At 41.9% G+C, this 15,950-nt stretch overlaps 1 protein-coding gene across 2 annotated transcripts; it reads left to right on the plus strand.

The window, feature by feature from the left end:
• Window positions 1–2,043: 2,043 nt before the first annotated feature.
• Window positions 2,044–15,115, plus strand: LOC118359717 (tyrosine-protein kinase Srms-like). 2 transcript variants are annotated; one of them, XM_035738363.2, is made up of 8 exons: window positions 2,048–2,795; window positions 5,960–6,081; window positions 6,573–6,739; window positions 11,935–12,082; window positions 12,427–12,585; window positions 13,277–13,458; window positions 13,863–14,019; window positions 14,257–15,115. In XM_035738363.2, exons 1-8 carry the CDS (start codon window positions 2,449–2,451, stop codon window positions 14,454–14,456), a joined length of 1,482 nt encoding a protein of 493 aa, XP_035594256.2. In that variant the 5' UTR covers window positions 2,048–2,448; the 3' UTR covers window positions 14,457–15,115. The 2 variants fall into 2 exon arrangements, with proteins under 2 accessions (XP_052338068.1, XP_035594256.2); XM_052482108.1 differs by lacking the exon at window positions 12,427–12,585 and having other exon boundaries at window positions 2,044–2,795.
• Window positions 15,116–15,950: the final 835 nt, after the last annotated feature.

Consider the following 15,950-nt stretch of genomic DNA (forward strand, 5'->3'; position numbering starts at 1 on the left):
TGACCTTCATGAAACTCCCCCCCTCAGACTAATGCATGTATCTCTCCCCCTGGGAATGCTATGCAGCAGTGTCAGCACTTCAGTGAAGGGGCAGTGTTTTGAGTGTGAGAAAGGTGTGATTCCCTTAACCCTGATCATACTGTTTTAAGCGCAAACTGACATTGGACCTCAATGACTTTACAAATGTCACCTCCCCCCAACAGAGATGGTTCCACTCAGACAGGAGCAAAAATATGTGTGGTGCTGGTCAGGGTACCGCAAATGGACACACATTTTAAAACAAATATCTGCTTTGGTCAGATGTATAGCTCAACATAAAAACAAGAAAGGAGAAGAAAATGGCTAAACTTTTTATTTTTCTATCAGGGCAGTGTACAGCTACAGTCAGATTAAAAGAGTTTTTCCAACCATAGTATGTTTTATTTGATCATTTGGTGGTGCTTTGGATTCCTCTGTTCTGTTTTAGGTTTTCCACTTTACCTACTGTACCAGAAGCTGATTGTCTTTCTCAGTTTTTGATTTGTACCTAATACCAATGTGAAACTGTATTTTCCTCCTGATTTTGGACTCAGTGGAAGTGTGATGTTTACATGTACAGATTTTTGCTATTCTTTTTTGTTTTGTTTGGTCATTTCTCTCCACCCTGTTTTAAGTTAATCTGATACCTTGTATATTGATGGGAAATGGGACCATGTCTAAATTAGGTTAATGTCACATGGACACATATTTAGAAACTGGGTGTTGGGAGAGCTGTGTGCTTGGCTTTTAAGGAATGCCCTCTCCGTAGCTTACCTGATACACACAAACCAGTGAGTCACAGTGAACTGAAGCTCTGGTGTAACCACTTTACCAATATAGGAGAATTTGTTCCTTAGTGAATTATAAGCCATTGACATGCCCTTGAAGGTTTTTCTAGACTATTAGTATATTTAGTGAGGAAAAACTCAACTGCAGACAAAAACCTCAGGAAAAGGACATCACTTTTTTAACACATCTTACTGAAGGCCCATTTCCCTCATTGATACCATATAAATTATATCAAAATAATTATAATTTTTTATATTTATTGTGTTATATATATATATATATAACAGTGGATACCTTTTTTTCCAGTACATGTGGCTAAAAAAAAATATTATTTAGAAATATATATATATATATATATATATATATATATATATATATATATATTATGTGTGTGAAGCAACTTAAAGATTGAAAAAATAAGAAAAAAATTATTTCTGTTTAATGCAAAACAGCATGGGTGGTTCTTTTCCCTAACATATCACTTTGATTAATGAAAAACCAATGATTTGAAATGAAGCTTTCTTAAGTGTGATGTCACTGCTAAGGTCAAATGTTTCCAAACTTAAATGTGACTTTTTTTTCTCCCAAGCTGTACATCACAAAGCTAAATATACTAATAAAACAGTGTGCTATCTATTAAAAAGAAACCAATGTCTTTTTGTCTTTTGCCGGGGATGTAATAAGGGAACGGTTGTTTTTACTAAATATATGTATAGGTATTACCTTGAGTGGATATTTGTTTGTTTTTGTTGTATACACTAAATTGCACAACATGATGTACTCTACTGACAACTTAATGCTTTATTGTAGGCTATACGTTTACATTCATATTCTGTTCATTGTACAATACAATATTTCCAAACCAATGAGGAATTGAGGTGTACATCATTACCATAGTCTACTTCTACATTATACACTGTGATAACCAATGGGTTATAATTGTGTTACCAGCATCTTTCTTTTTTAACAGTAAAACTAAGATTTTAAAAAACAACATTTATTAGTATATTGATAAGGAGAATTACGTATAATAGATAGGGAATTATCACTTGCACCAGAGTCAATGGTGTAGTTGTAGATGGACAGATATACTCTGGGGTGTTGTTGATTTAACCGCCAAGCACAAGCAGCAGGCGTTCAGGTTCACAGACGCGGGGATAGCGGGAAATGTCTAGTGTTCCAAACAAAAAGCCTGACTATACGCATTTCGTGGACCTGGCTCAGAAAATGCCACTTGCAGTGCAGAGATTTTGACCGTATTCCAGAGAGATGCGGTATTTGCCTATCATTCATTGGAGGACAAGTATAGGTAGGCTATTTCCTCTTTTTTAGGCGCACTTGGCAAATGACTGAGGATCAATGTGGGCACAATTGGACATGGATATCTCGTTTCCGCATTCCCACGACCAACAGTACTGTGTCCCTGATCTATCTCAACACAAAACCGGTTTATCCTGATTATCAACCTAATTATCGCTGATGCCGCACTATGTTTGCTGTGAAGGAGAGAAAGGGCAGCTCGAAGACGTCTCGAAACTGTATATGCCTCTGGCTTTCCTATTAACACATCTATTATCGCGTCGTATTGTCGCGGTTCCCTAAAACAAAACCTGGATACCTCGGCGTTGCGACTGGCTTGGGATGGAGGATTGTTGTCGTGGTTGCATGCCATGCTGTAGTCGACTATGGAACTGGATATGGCCCGAATTCCATTACCCAAATATGACTCGACCAGCCGAAATCCCCACTATTTCAGGTGATATCCGTGCCCCGTCCCCCAAGAAGAAACCGACTCAGCTCTATGCGGCTCTTTTCGATTTCGAAGCCAGGAGCGAGGAGGAGCTGACTATCAAGGAAGGTGACAAGCTGTCAGTAATAGAAAAGAGGGGGGATTATGTGCTTGCCAAAAAACTTACCGGTTCGATGGAGTCCGGACTGGTCCCGGCTACATATGTGGCCATTCTACAGGACGAGTTCGCTAATCACAAGTGAGTGACGCGTCTATGCGCGCGGTCAACCTCAATATTGTTTCATTCATAATATGCAGTTACGATTTCACCATATTTCTTTCACTCGTTTCGGGTTTGATTGGTTTTTGTCCACCATATTGTATAGGATCATGTTTAACCTACCAGGTTTACCAATAAGGTATTCCACAACCTCGAGCGATATCTTTTTGGACCTATTTATTATTATATTTTTTGGGGTCTGATCTGGACCGGCCTTAATTGATTTCTGGACCCATAGCCGCTGGAAGTAGGGGGTACTGCTGAAAATGTATAATTATACTTTTTTTCTTCACAAAAGTAGCACGCTGGGCCTTTACTAGTCCTGTATTGGCGGACCAATATAGCATTTTCTAGCGTAGCTCGGGCAAAAAAAATCACAGCACCCCCACCCTGCAACATCTTCCATCTGGACCGGCCTTGATTTGGCTAAAACATGACACTATATTTACAAAATATATGGACACCCCTTCAAATTAGTGGATTCGACTATTTCAGCCAAACGTTGCTGACAGGTGTATATAATTGAGTACACAGCCATGCAATCTCCATAGACAAACATTGGCAGTAGAACGTCCTTACTGAAGAGCTCAGTGACTTTCAACATGTCACCGTCATAGGATGCCACCTGTCAAATGCCTGCCCTGCTAGAACTGCCCTGGTTAACTGTAAGTGCTGTTATTGTGAAGTGGAAACTTCTAGGATCAACAATTGCTCAGCCATGAAGTGGTAGGACACACAAGGGGTGCTGAAGCGCACAGCGTGTAAAAATCGTCTGTCCTCGGTTGCTTCCAGAGGCAGTTTGGAACTCACTACCGAGTCCCAAACTGCCTCTGGAGGCAAAGTTAGCACAAAAACTGTTCATCGGGAGCTTCATACAATGGGTTTCCATGCACGAGCAGCCACACACAAGCCTAAGATCCCCATGCACGATGCCAAGCTTTGGCTGGAGTGGTGTAAAGCTCACCGCCATTAAACTCTGGTGCAGTGAAACACGTTCTCTGGAGTGATGAATAACACTTTACCATCTGGCAGTCCGACCGACAAATTTATAAAAAATAAAAACACATACCTAATTTACATAAGTATTCAGACCATTTGCTATGAGACTCAAAATTGAGCTCAGGTGAATATTGTTTCCATTTATCATCCTTGAGATATTTCTACAACTTGATTGGAGTACACCTGTGGTAAATTCAATTGATTGGACATGATTTGGAAAGGCACACACCTATCTATATAAGGTCTCACAGTTGACTGTGCATGTCAGAGCAAAAACCAAGCCATGAGGTCGAAGGAATTGTCCATAGAGCTCTGAGACTGGATTGTGTCGAAGCACAGATCTGGGGAAGGGTACCAAAACATTTCTGCAGCATTGAAGGTCCCAAAGAACACAGTAGCCTTCCTCATTTTTAAATGGAAGAAGTTTGGAGTCACCAATACTCTTCCGAGAGCTGGCCGCCCGGCCAAACTGAGCAATCGGGGGAGAAGGGTTCCTCTTTGGAGATGGGAGACCCTTCCAGAAGGACAACCATCTCTGCAGCACTCCACCATTCAGGCCTTTATGGTAGAGTGACCAGACCGAAACCACTCCTCAGTAAAAGGCAAATGACGGCCCACTTGAAGTTTGCCAAAAGGCACCTAAAGACTATCCGCCCATGAGAAACAAGGTTCTCTGGTCTGATGAAACCAAGATTGAACTCTTTGGCCCGAATGCCAAGTGTCACATCTAGAGGAAACCTGGCACCATCCCTGCAGTGAAGCATATTGGTTTCAGCATCAAGCAGATGTTGTTTAGCTGTAGGGACAGGGAGACTAGTCAGGATCGATGGGAAGATAAACGGAGTAAAGTGCAGAGAGATCCTTGATGAAAACCTGCTCCAGAGTGCTCAGGACCTCAGATTGGGGCGAAGGTTCACCTTCCAACCGGACAACGACCCTAAGCACACAGGCAAGACAACGCAGGAGTGGCTTCGGGGACAAGTCTCTGAATGTCCTTGATTGGCCCAGCCAGAGCCCGTACTTGAAGCCGATTGAACATCTCTGGAGAGACCTGAAAATAGCTATGCAGCGACGCTCCCCATCCAACCTGACAGCGCTTGAGAGGATCTGCAGAGAAGAATGGGATAAACTCCCCAAATACAGGTGTGCCAAGCTTGTACAGTGGCATCATACCTCAGGAGACTCCTGGCTGTAATCGCTGCTAGAGGTGCTTCAAAAAAGTACAGAGTAAATTATCTGAAATGTAAATGTTATATTTACGTTTTTAATTTTTAATAAATGTGCAAAAATAAAAAGTTTATACATTTTAGAATAAGGCTGTAACTTAACAAAATATGGAAAGTCAAGGGGTCTGAATACCCCGAATGCACTGTAAGTGCAGTTGACATATGAGCGCGATTATAAATATTATATTTTGCAATCTTCAGTTGGCTCATCTTTCCTATATTTAACATAATGTTGTATTTGAGGCTCAAAAAAAAAGATTTCACATGGTCATTATTTCAAATAGAACTAATTCAGATTAAATCATGTCAATTGTTGTTGACTGAGAAGTGACACAGCACCCCTCTCTCCCTTCATGTTTACTATTGCAAAGTTGACAACATTGTAGTATATAACATTTCTTTATGTGGTTACCGTTTACAAATAAAGTTCCTGTGTTTGTGGTCAGATTGGTGCAACTGCAGTCAAGTTGTAGCTTTAGTAACTACTGTATGCGAAGTATAGCAGTGGATACACAACTTTTGACTCAGCTCACACCCACACCTGACAGAGTTTCAGGTGAAACCTAAGTGTCATGGAAAGGTAGTGTTTGCAGCATAGCCACACCCATTCTTGTTAATTACTGTAAATAACCTTCCTTACTTACTCTCTGAATGGAGTCTAGCCTATGAACCACACATACTCTTCCACTCAAAGCAGCTTGAGTTTGAGAAATAGATCAATTATTAGATTACATTGATATTTGGGGGGTTCACCTCTGTTGTTTTTTAGGGGAAATTTGTGTGTGTCTGTTTCAGTGTGTGTGCTCTTGTCTGCGCTTGTCTGCTCCTGTGTGCAATTGTGCATGTGTCTCTTTTTGTCTGTCTGTCTTCCTCTTTCCCTGTCTGCCTGTTCATCTATCCATCTGTCTGTCTGTTGAGGTGGTATTATGGGAACATCAACCGGCTGAAGGCGGAGAAACTGCTCCTAGCCTCTCAGAATAAAGATGGCTCGTTCCTGGTGCGCATCAGCGAGAGCCACAGTGATGAATACACCATCTCAGGTCAGCCTATATTGTATGGTCACATGTTAATTACTTGGTAATTCATTAACACAAGCACCATATGCACCATTTGGTAGCCTACTGGGTAGCTCTGAATTTAAGTAAATACCAGAAAGTACCCATTGTTACCCACAGAGATCCTACTAAATTACATTATTACATTAGAGTTCTAATATTTAATTATGTTGTTACCACATAACTTCACTATTTAAATACTATGCAAACAAATACCAGTGAAAAAAGAAGTGCAGTCATTCATTCACCAATGGGTGGCAATAAAGTACTTCCGTAGTTGAGAACCACCATCCTCTGATCACCCACTGTACTGTAAGCAATGTCCAAGTGCTCATATGTCCTGTTGCTAATATTACTTTGGCCAAGTGTGGGTGTGACATAAGACATTTAAAAAGGAAAACTGTGTGTAAACCACCTTACTTTTGAAATGTGTCTAATATAAAACAGTCAAATAATGTTTGCCCTCTCCTCCACAGCCAGAAACGATGGGAAAGTGTTCCATTTCCGAATTCAGCGTTCATTGATCGGGGCGTACTTTGTGTCAGTCAAGATTTCCTTCGCCACTCTGGGGGAGCTGATCCAATACTACCAGAAAAACTCCAGGAGTCTAGGAGTGCCTCTGGATGAGCCATGTGCACAGCAGGTGTGTGTACCACCCGGATCTCACACACAAGTTTTTGGCAGACAAATTCCCCAAAATCCAAACATATTTGTTAGAATAATGTGTTTACTTTGACATCATTGCAGAATCAAGAAGCAGTAGTGTAGTAGCAGTGATCAGGCTGTTTTTCCTGGCGACCTCTCCGTGATCAGATCTCTTCTCTCTTCCTTCCCAGCGGAGATGTGACTGAATCAGAGGCTGTGGAAAGCCCCGCAGACACACACGCACTCCCCCTCACTTCAGGCCCTTTTTATTTCATTTTATGCTTTTCAATTTGGCTATTTTCTTTAGTATTTGCATTTATATTTCTTAGCAGTTAGACTGATGTTGCCATTTTATACACAATTTGATTGTAGGTGTAGTTATTTGTGCCAAAATCATTTGTCCTCCATGTTCAATTTGACAACAAACAAAAAAAGTAAATGAGAAGCTCATACCAAGACTAGCATGCCTTTAATGCAGTTGACACTTCTGTAGCTTCCTCGTTCTGTTGCATGAAACAAACATTTCGACTGAGCCTCTTGAAAGGAAAGCCAAGATGATTTCAAATTCTCTTCATGAGATAGAAAGGAGCAGATGTTACATTTCATTTAACCATGTGTAGTTTGATTTGCCACGACCATCACAATGTAAACTTGGTAATCATTTAAGGATAAATCATCCTTTGTAGATTATTTATTGATCATTTATTGATTGACACTTATTTTGTAGCACTTGATTATCTATGAGTCTAAGTATCAAATAATACAGCCTGTGTTTTTAAAGAAACGTCCCTTATCTTTCAATGTACTAAAGCCACCTGATCACCACACACACACACAACGGGGCTGTAGTGGAGTGGGTCGAGAGATTCTAGTTCCTGTGGCCACATCACTAAGAAATTAACATGGTCCACACACACACCAATAGAGTCATGAAGGTACGACAACGACTCTTGCCCCTCAGGAGGCTGAAAAGATTTGGCACGGGCCCTCAGATCTTCAAAAACATTCTACAGCTGCAGTACTGAGAGCCTCTTGACTGGCTGCATTAACGCTTGACATCCGACCACAAGGATCTACAGAGGGTGATACGGACCACCTAGTAGATCACTGTCAGAGGAAGGCCTGGAAAATTGTCAAAGACCCCGGCCACCCAAGCCATAGACTGTTCTCTCTGCTACCGCACAGCAAGCAGTACCAGAACGCCAAGTCTGGGACAAAGGCTCCCGAACAGCATCTACCTCCAAGCCATAAGAATGCTGAACAGTTAATCAAATGACTACCTGACCCTTTTTTGCAGTCGACACTAGTTACCACAGCCACAAAGTCATAAACCCCCCACCTATTGCTATAATTTGTCTATTTAAAACCTGATTTAATCTAAACCACAATGCTAACCTTATGCCTAAACCTAACCTTAAAGTAAGACCAAATATAAAAAATAAAATTACGATTATGGCCAATTTTGACTTTGTGGATGTGACAACACTTTTTTGCACACACTCATGCATATTGTCACAAACCGTCTCGAAGCCCAAAAAGTGAGACGACTTGGAGATAAGGAATTACAAAATATTTATTAACTAAAGTAAACTAAATAGAATTAGCAATGGTGTGTGTAATGAGTAATCAGTAGTGTAAGTGAGTGGTTGCGTGGATAAATGTGATAATGAGGGGTGTTGAAAGGTGCCAACGCAAACAAACAAAAACAGACACAAAAATGCCACAACCAAAATCTATCAATGTTTGCATGGAGAGAGTCTTACCAATGAATGGGGAAGAGGTGCATTTATCCTGGGACACACCCGAGCCCAGGTGTCCCATTTCGCTGATGACTCTTCTGGCTCCGCCCACTGAAATCCTATTAAGGAAAACAAGAGCAATGAAAAATAATTTGGAACCAGTTCTAAATCGTTGGCGTTAAGCCTCAGGAACCAGTTCTAAATCATTGGCGTTAAGCCTCAGGAACCAGTTCTAAATCGTTGGCGTTAAGCCTCAGGAACCAGTTCTAAATCGTTGGCGTTAAGCCTCAGGAACCAGTTGTAAATCGTTGGAGGGAAGCCTCAGGAACAAATTCGTAAATCTGGAACACAGCCGTTTTAACCTTATCATAACTGACACTGTCGGCTACACTAAGAGCTGAATATGCTTCCTGCGCTTTACCAGTCAACACACACTGCAACATTAAAGTGTGTTCAGAATCAGGCCAAGTCCTAGCATCAGCAACATGCTCAAACAACGAAAAGAATGTCTCAGGGTCCTTTTCATTCAATTTAGGCAACAACCGTAAGTTCCCAACAATATCAAATGTGTCCGGGGCACGACCCCTAGGTACATCTGGGTCACCTTCCCAGAGCAAACTCTCCCCTGAGAGCTTTCCTTCCCTAACTAGCTCTAGCCGCTCTTGTTACAGCTCGATTTTAACATGCTCCAAATCCTGTTTAAATTCCAATTCCTTTTCATACTTTAGCCGATCATGCTCTAGCTATAACAGAAGCAGTTCTTTCTGCTGTTCAAAAAGACTACTAGGACTAACCGATGGAGCGACCACTGTAAGGTTACAGGGAGACGGAGAGTCCTCAGCAGAGGCTGCCCCAGTGGTAACCTCAAGAATACCTCTCCATCAGATTGGCCTTCAATATCAACCTAATAGAATTTTAGACGTTTATCACTAATTTCAACCTTGTAGTGTTCAGCAACCTTCAACAGCTGTTCTTTAGTACATAATTCTAACAGTTAATCTGATGGAAAGCGAATTAACTCATCTAGGTAAGATGCCATAGTCACAAGAAAACAATATATAATCTCTTCACCTCTGCTGAGCACACCAGACCACAACCAGAGAAATGACAATCACACTGGGCACCACAGAAGAGAGATGAGATATATATGGAGCTTCCCCAAAACCTACAGTAACTCAACCCTAGTCTTTGTGTGGATAATTACTCACTGTAGCCCGCTGGCAAGGAAATAAACCATCAGCACGCTGGCAGATTCCCCCAAGCCACAGATGTGCCCCCGAGACAACTGCTCAGTCCACAGACACCACACAAAAACAACAAAATAACCATGCCCAATGTATTCCAAAGTGAAACATGTCACTAAGCCTAATATGGAACCCAGACCGGCTGCGCACGTGCGCCATCGTGCATAAATGTATTTTGTCCCTACACCAAACACGATCACGACACGCAGGTTAAAATATCAAAACAAACTCTGAACCAATGACATTAATTTGGGGACAGGTCGAAAAGCATTAAACATGTATGGCAATTTAGCAAGTTAGCTTGCACTTGCTAGCTACTTTGTCCTATTTAGCTAGCTTGCTGTTGCTAGCTAATTTGTCATGGAATATAAACATTGAGTTCTTATTTTACCTGAAATGCACAAGGTCTTCTACTCCAAAAATTAATCCACACATAAAACGGCCAACTGAATGGTTTCTAGTCATCTCTCCTCCTTCCAGGCTTTTTCATCTTTGAACTTATATGGTGATTGGAATCTAAACTTTCATAGTATTACCATGACGACCGGCAAAACAGTTTGTCTTCCTATCACCCACGTGGGTATAACCAATGAGGAGATGGCCAGTGGGTACCTGCTTCTATAAACCAATGAGGAGACGGGAGAGGCAGGACTTGCAGCGCGATCTGCATCAGAAATAGAAAGAATTCTATTTTAGCCCTTGGCAACGCAGACGCTCGTTGGAGAGCGAGCAGTGTGGGTGCAATAATTGAATAACATGGATTTCTAAATTTATTTTGCAACGCACGCGACGTGTCCGGTCTGGTCAGCATGTAACAGTGGGAAAAAAGGCTATAGCTCCGCATAGCTAGTGTCACCACCCTACCCAAATGTCCCACTAAAGTACACAACCGATTGTACTCACCTCCTCGGACCCATGTCCCAACAGCGAGTAGAGCAAGAGTCTCCAGCCTGGGCAGGGGCCTGGAAACTAACCAATATACTCTCTCCAATGCAGCACACAACCAACTATCCACCGCAGTGGCAAGTTCACCAAACAAACAAAGGCAACAAGTACTGGGCACCAAACATTACAACTCAAACAAGCTGTAACAAAAGATGCAAACAAAGCACCTACAGAGTTTAACATTAACTCCACGTCCTCCTAAACATAACACACATACTAGTAAGCCAAATGACACTAGTATTAGTCCTTCATAATGCAACAAAGTGCTATACACCACAATGTTTAGGAAGCAACCTTATGTCCCTAGATGAGCCCCCACTTGTCACGAACCGGCTCGAAGCCCATAACAAAAAGGAAACGACGTGGAGATAAGGATTAACACAATATATTTATTAACCAAAGTAAACTAAATACAATTAGCAATGGTGTGTGTAATCAGTAGTGTAAGTGAGTGGTTGCGTGGATAAATGTGATAATGAGGGGTGTTGAAAGGTGCCAACGCAAACAAACAAAAACAGACACAAAAATATCACAACCAAAATCTATCAGTGTCTGCATGGAGAGTGTCTTCCCAATGAATGGGGAAGAGGTGCATTTATCCTGGGACACACCCGAGCCCAGGTGTCCCATTTCGCTGACGACCCTCCCGGCTCCGCCCACCGACATCCTATTAAGGAAAACAAGAGCAAAGAAAAAGAATTCGGCAGACAGAGTGGGAGGGTCGTCACAATATTGACGCCACATACACACACTTATGCACTCTCCACATACGCTGCTGCTACTCTGTTTATTATCTATCCTGATTACCTAGCCACTTTTACCTCTACCTACATGTACATATTACCTCAACTACCTCGTACCCCTGCACATTGACTCCACACAGGTAGTCCTTCTATAAAGCCTCATTGTTGTAATCTATAGTTTTACTATTTTTATTTGCTAATGTTCTTACTTTTTAACTCATAGTTGGTTAAGGGCTTGTAAATAAGAATTTCACGGGAAAGTCTGCACCTGTTGTATTCGCTGCATGTGACAAATACTATTTGATTTTATTTGACACACAAATGCGTAATAATTTTGCTTGTAGTTTGCACTTTTGGGACTATTTCATTGGTTCCATTGTACTGGGAAAACAAAATTAAGCACAGCTCAAGTATTTGAAGGTATTCGCCATACCCGGTAGCTGTGTTCTGTGCTGCTGTAACAGTGTTGTGGTGTCCAGTTGTGTGAGGCTGCTTGTAACAGTGTTGTTGTGGTGTCCCCAGAGGGAGCTGATTGACATGGAGCCCTGGGAGCATCCTCGGGAGGAGTTTAAACTTCATAAAAAGCTGGGGGAGGGCCACTTTGGAGAGGTGTGGGAGGCCCTGTGGATCAACCAGAAAAAGAAGGTGGCCATCAAGATGCTCAAACAAGGTAAGCATGCTAGCTCTCGCTGCTATCATATTAATATAGGATTCAGCACACGACAAGCAGAATTTTGGCAAATATTTGATGAGTGACTATTGATGAGGGAATTATTTTCAAAGACATAATGCAGTTGGGCAAGTACAGCAATGGCAAAACGTTATAAAAAGCAGGAACACATGCATGCACAAAACACACAATTACATACTCTCTAACTTTGAGTCAGTCCATTTGGGTCAGGGCTCTCACATTGTTCATAAAGAGATTATAATACTACATAGGGTCAGTCCTAAGCTCCTTATCACCTGGAGAGCACTGACCTCAGCCTCTCCCTCTCTCCCCCCCCCCTGCAGAGGACACTAAGCAGGATGAGTTTGTGAAGGAGGTGCAGGCACTTAAGAACCTCCACCACCCCAAGCTGATCCAGCTGCTGGCCCTGTGTTCCAGGGGAGAGCCCGTGTACATCGTCACTGAGCTCATGACCAAGGGCAATCTCAAGTCCTACCTGGGCAGTGAGTCAGTCACACCCTCCCCTCTGTTCCCCAGTCTTTACATTGCATTCAGTGTGTGTGTTCATAGATGATTATGCTTCACCAATAACATAAGTATTCAAAAACCTCAAGTGGTCATTGGGTGCTTGCCTGAAATATTATGTAATAGCAGGAATCATATATGGCTTGCATATTAAATAACTCCAACTCAGTTCACCTGACAAAGATCTGTTTGAGATTTAAATGTTTTTAACTAATAAACATATACAGTGCCTTGCGAAAGTATTTGGCGCCCTTGAACTTTGCGACCTTTTGCCACATTTCAGGCTTCAAACATAAAGATATAAAACTGTATTTTTTTGTGAAGAATCAACAACAAGTGGGACAAAATCATGAAGTGGAACGACATTTACTTAAGGGGGCTGAATAATTTTGCACGCCCAATTTTTCAGTTTTTGATTTGTTAAAAAAGTTTGAAATATCCAATAAATGTCGTTCCACTTCATGATTGTGTCCCACTTGTTGTTGATTCTTCACAAAAAATACAGTTTTATATCTTTATGTTTGAAGCCTGAAATGTGGCAAAAGGTCGCAAAGTTCAAGGGGGCCGAATACTTTCTCAAGGCACTGTATGTTAAAGCAATTGAGTAACTATGCAGACCTTATCATGCTTGACAGATCCTAACCTGTGCGCTCACTATGCTGTTCTCAGCGACGGAGGGTCATGTGCTGTCCTCTGCCCACCTCATCTACATGGGCAGCCAGGTGGGTGAGGGCATGGCCTACCTGGAGGACCGACACATTGTGCATAGGGACCTGGCGGCCAGGAACATCCTGGTGGGAGATGACCTGGTCTGTAAGGTGGCTGACTTTGGACTGGCACGGATCATTAAGGTAAGGATAGAATGGATGTGACATGAATGTGAAATGTATGGAGAAATGAAGAGGGAGAACCTATAGGTTAACTAAAGCTTTAGAAAAATATGCTGTATGTTGGGTTTACTTATCCTGGTCAAGGCGAAATTGTTCACTCTCAGATAAAGCAAGGATTAAAAAGCAAAAAAAAATAATTGGGACATTTCCATAGGAATAAGAAAATATTCTAAGTAAACACAAATGGTTGGATATGTCCCCTCTCTCTCTGTGCTGTGTGTGTGTGTGTGTGTGTGTGTGTGTGTGTGTGTGTGTGTGTGTGTGTGTGTGTGTGTGTGTGTGTGTGTGTGTGTGTGTGTGTGTGTGTGTGTGTGTGTGTGTGTGTGTGTGTGTGTGTGTGTGTGTGTGTGTGTGTGTGTGTGTAGGACAGTGTGTACACAGCCAGCAGAAGCACTAAGATCCCAGTGAGATGGACTGCCCCTGAGGCTGCTCTCTACCAGCGTTTCTCTGTCAAGTCTGACGTCTGGTCCTTCGGTGTGCTGCTCTATGAGATGATGTCACGAGGAAAGATGCCATACGATGGTGTGTGTGTCAGAAGTTTTCAAGACAATATTCTTATTTTTACCATTATACACGTATCATGAGAAAAAGTCAACCCTCATTACAGTTAATCTATTAACTCTATCTGTAAAAATGCTTTTGAATATTTCCCTCTGACTGATAATATTTATCCCTCTGAATAATATTTATTCTTCTCCCTCTTTCTCTCTCTCAATCTCTCTCTCTTTTGCTCTCGATCTCACACAAACACATACACAGGAAAGAGCAATAAGGAGGTGCTGGAGCTCCTGTCGACAGGCTACAGGTTGTCCTGTCCAAGTAGGTGTCCCCCCAACATCTATCGCATTATGGTGGAGTGCTGGAACCCAGAGGCCTCCAAGCGGCCCTCCTTCCATGCCCTGCACAGCCATCTAGACACCATGTACTCCCGCATCTACTTCAAGACCATCGAGGTCTAGATCTGGAGGAGGAGTAGGAGGCCAAGGGGTGACTGCACTGACATAGACACTCAGACCAATGCAAAACAGAGGGACTGGACTGCAAGACATTATCTAACATGGTGATCCTTTTTTAACACATTTTAGTCTGTTTTTAGCCAGTTGTCTTGGATTTGTAATTTATGTTTTTATTTGAGGTTATGTGCAATAAATAGTCCTTCCTGGGGAAAGGGAGGAAGGAGATAAGGAAAGGAGGGCAAGAAAAGTGGAGCCACTGTTCCAGCCCACCAAGGCCCTATGCTACAGTTTGCCCCACTGCGCACAGGCTAAATGGCCAGTCATACAGAAAGTGCCTATATGTTTACACACTACAAAGACTTATCTCATAGAGACAGCTCATACAGTCCACAGTGATGGAGGACATGGCCATTGAGACTGGAGAGTGAGCCATAAAGGACATCTTTTGGAATTTCTACCAATGGAAGATTTTATTTTGAACTGATGCAATTTTGAACAGTCAATGCATGATATTGAGGAGGTATACTAATACAGTTTGGGATATATGAGCCATATCATAAACTTCCTTTATTCTACTTTGATTAAGTCTCTTCCATATCTTGACTATGCCATTGGGTATTTAACAACCAAAATGATGATAATAAAATATTTTCTAGATAACAGTCCTGTTACATTGTGTGTGTGTATGTTAGGAAGAACATACCATTATAATGCTTCATTTGTGTACAAAAAACGTAACCACCCAATTTCTTTAAATCCTCCATAAAATAATGGGAAAGCCACATCAACCTCTGGTGCTTCAATCTTAGCTCATTTATAGCTGGCCGTACCGCGGCGCTGTCCACTGGCTAGGTGCTGAAATCGCAGCCAACTTTCATGACCGCTAAACGCAGTGCAGTCCATTGTGCCGAATTCAATTTCGTCCACAGTTAGTCTTTCAGCGATATTTGGTGAATCTGGGAAAAAGGGGAACATCTTTTCAATTAAATTCATATTACCACAATTGGATTTGTGTGTTTGAATCAAATAGAAGTAGTGATATGACACGAAAAACGTAGGCCTAGTCTACAGTAGTATGCATTGGCAGCTGGAGTAAAATGCATTTTGACTTCTGTTATTGTTTCTTGTTATTATTATGGCCAGTAGGCCTACAGCATTAGCTCAGCGAATCTCCCCAGATGGGTATACAATGCATTCGGAAAGTATTCAAACCCTTTTACTTTTCCCACATTTTGTTACATTACAGACTTTTTCTAAAATGGATTTAATATTTTTTCCCCTCATCAATCCATTTAAGAACGATGGAGGCCACTGTGTTATTGGGGACCTTCAATGCTGCATAAATGTTTTGGTACCCTTCCCCAGATCTGTGCCTCGCCAAGATCCTGTCTCGGCGCTCTACTGACAAGTCCTTCGACCTCATGGCTTGGTTTTTCGTCTGACATGCACTGTCAACTTTGGGACCTTATATAGACACCTGTGTGCCTTTCCAAATCA

This window comes from Oncorhynchus keta, chromosome 27 (assembly GCF_023373465.1).
Source record: "Oncorhynchus keta strain PuntledgeMale-10-30-2019 chromosome 27, Oket_V2, whole genome shotgun sequence".
Classification (NCBI taxonomy): domain Eukaryota; kingdom Metazoa; phylum Chordata; class Actinopteri; order Salmoniformes; family Salmonidae; genus Oncorhynchus; species Oncorhynchus keta.

Bases quoted from the DNA above. Each gene is read 5' to 3' on its own strand.
- LOC118359717 (XM_035738363.2), top strand. From the start codon at position 2,449: ATGGAGGATTGTTGTCGTGGTTGCATGCCATGCTGTAGTCGACTATGG. The intron at 6,740-11,934 runs GTGTGTGTACCA...TGGTGTCCCCAG, and splicing joins ATGAGCCATGTGCACAGCAG to AGGGAGCTGATTGACATGGA. The intron at 12,586-13,276 runs GTGAGTCAGTCA...TGCTGTTCTCAG, and splicing joins TCTCAAGTCCTACCTGGGCA to CGACGGAGGGTCATGTGCTG.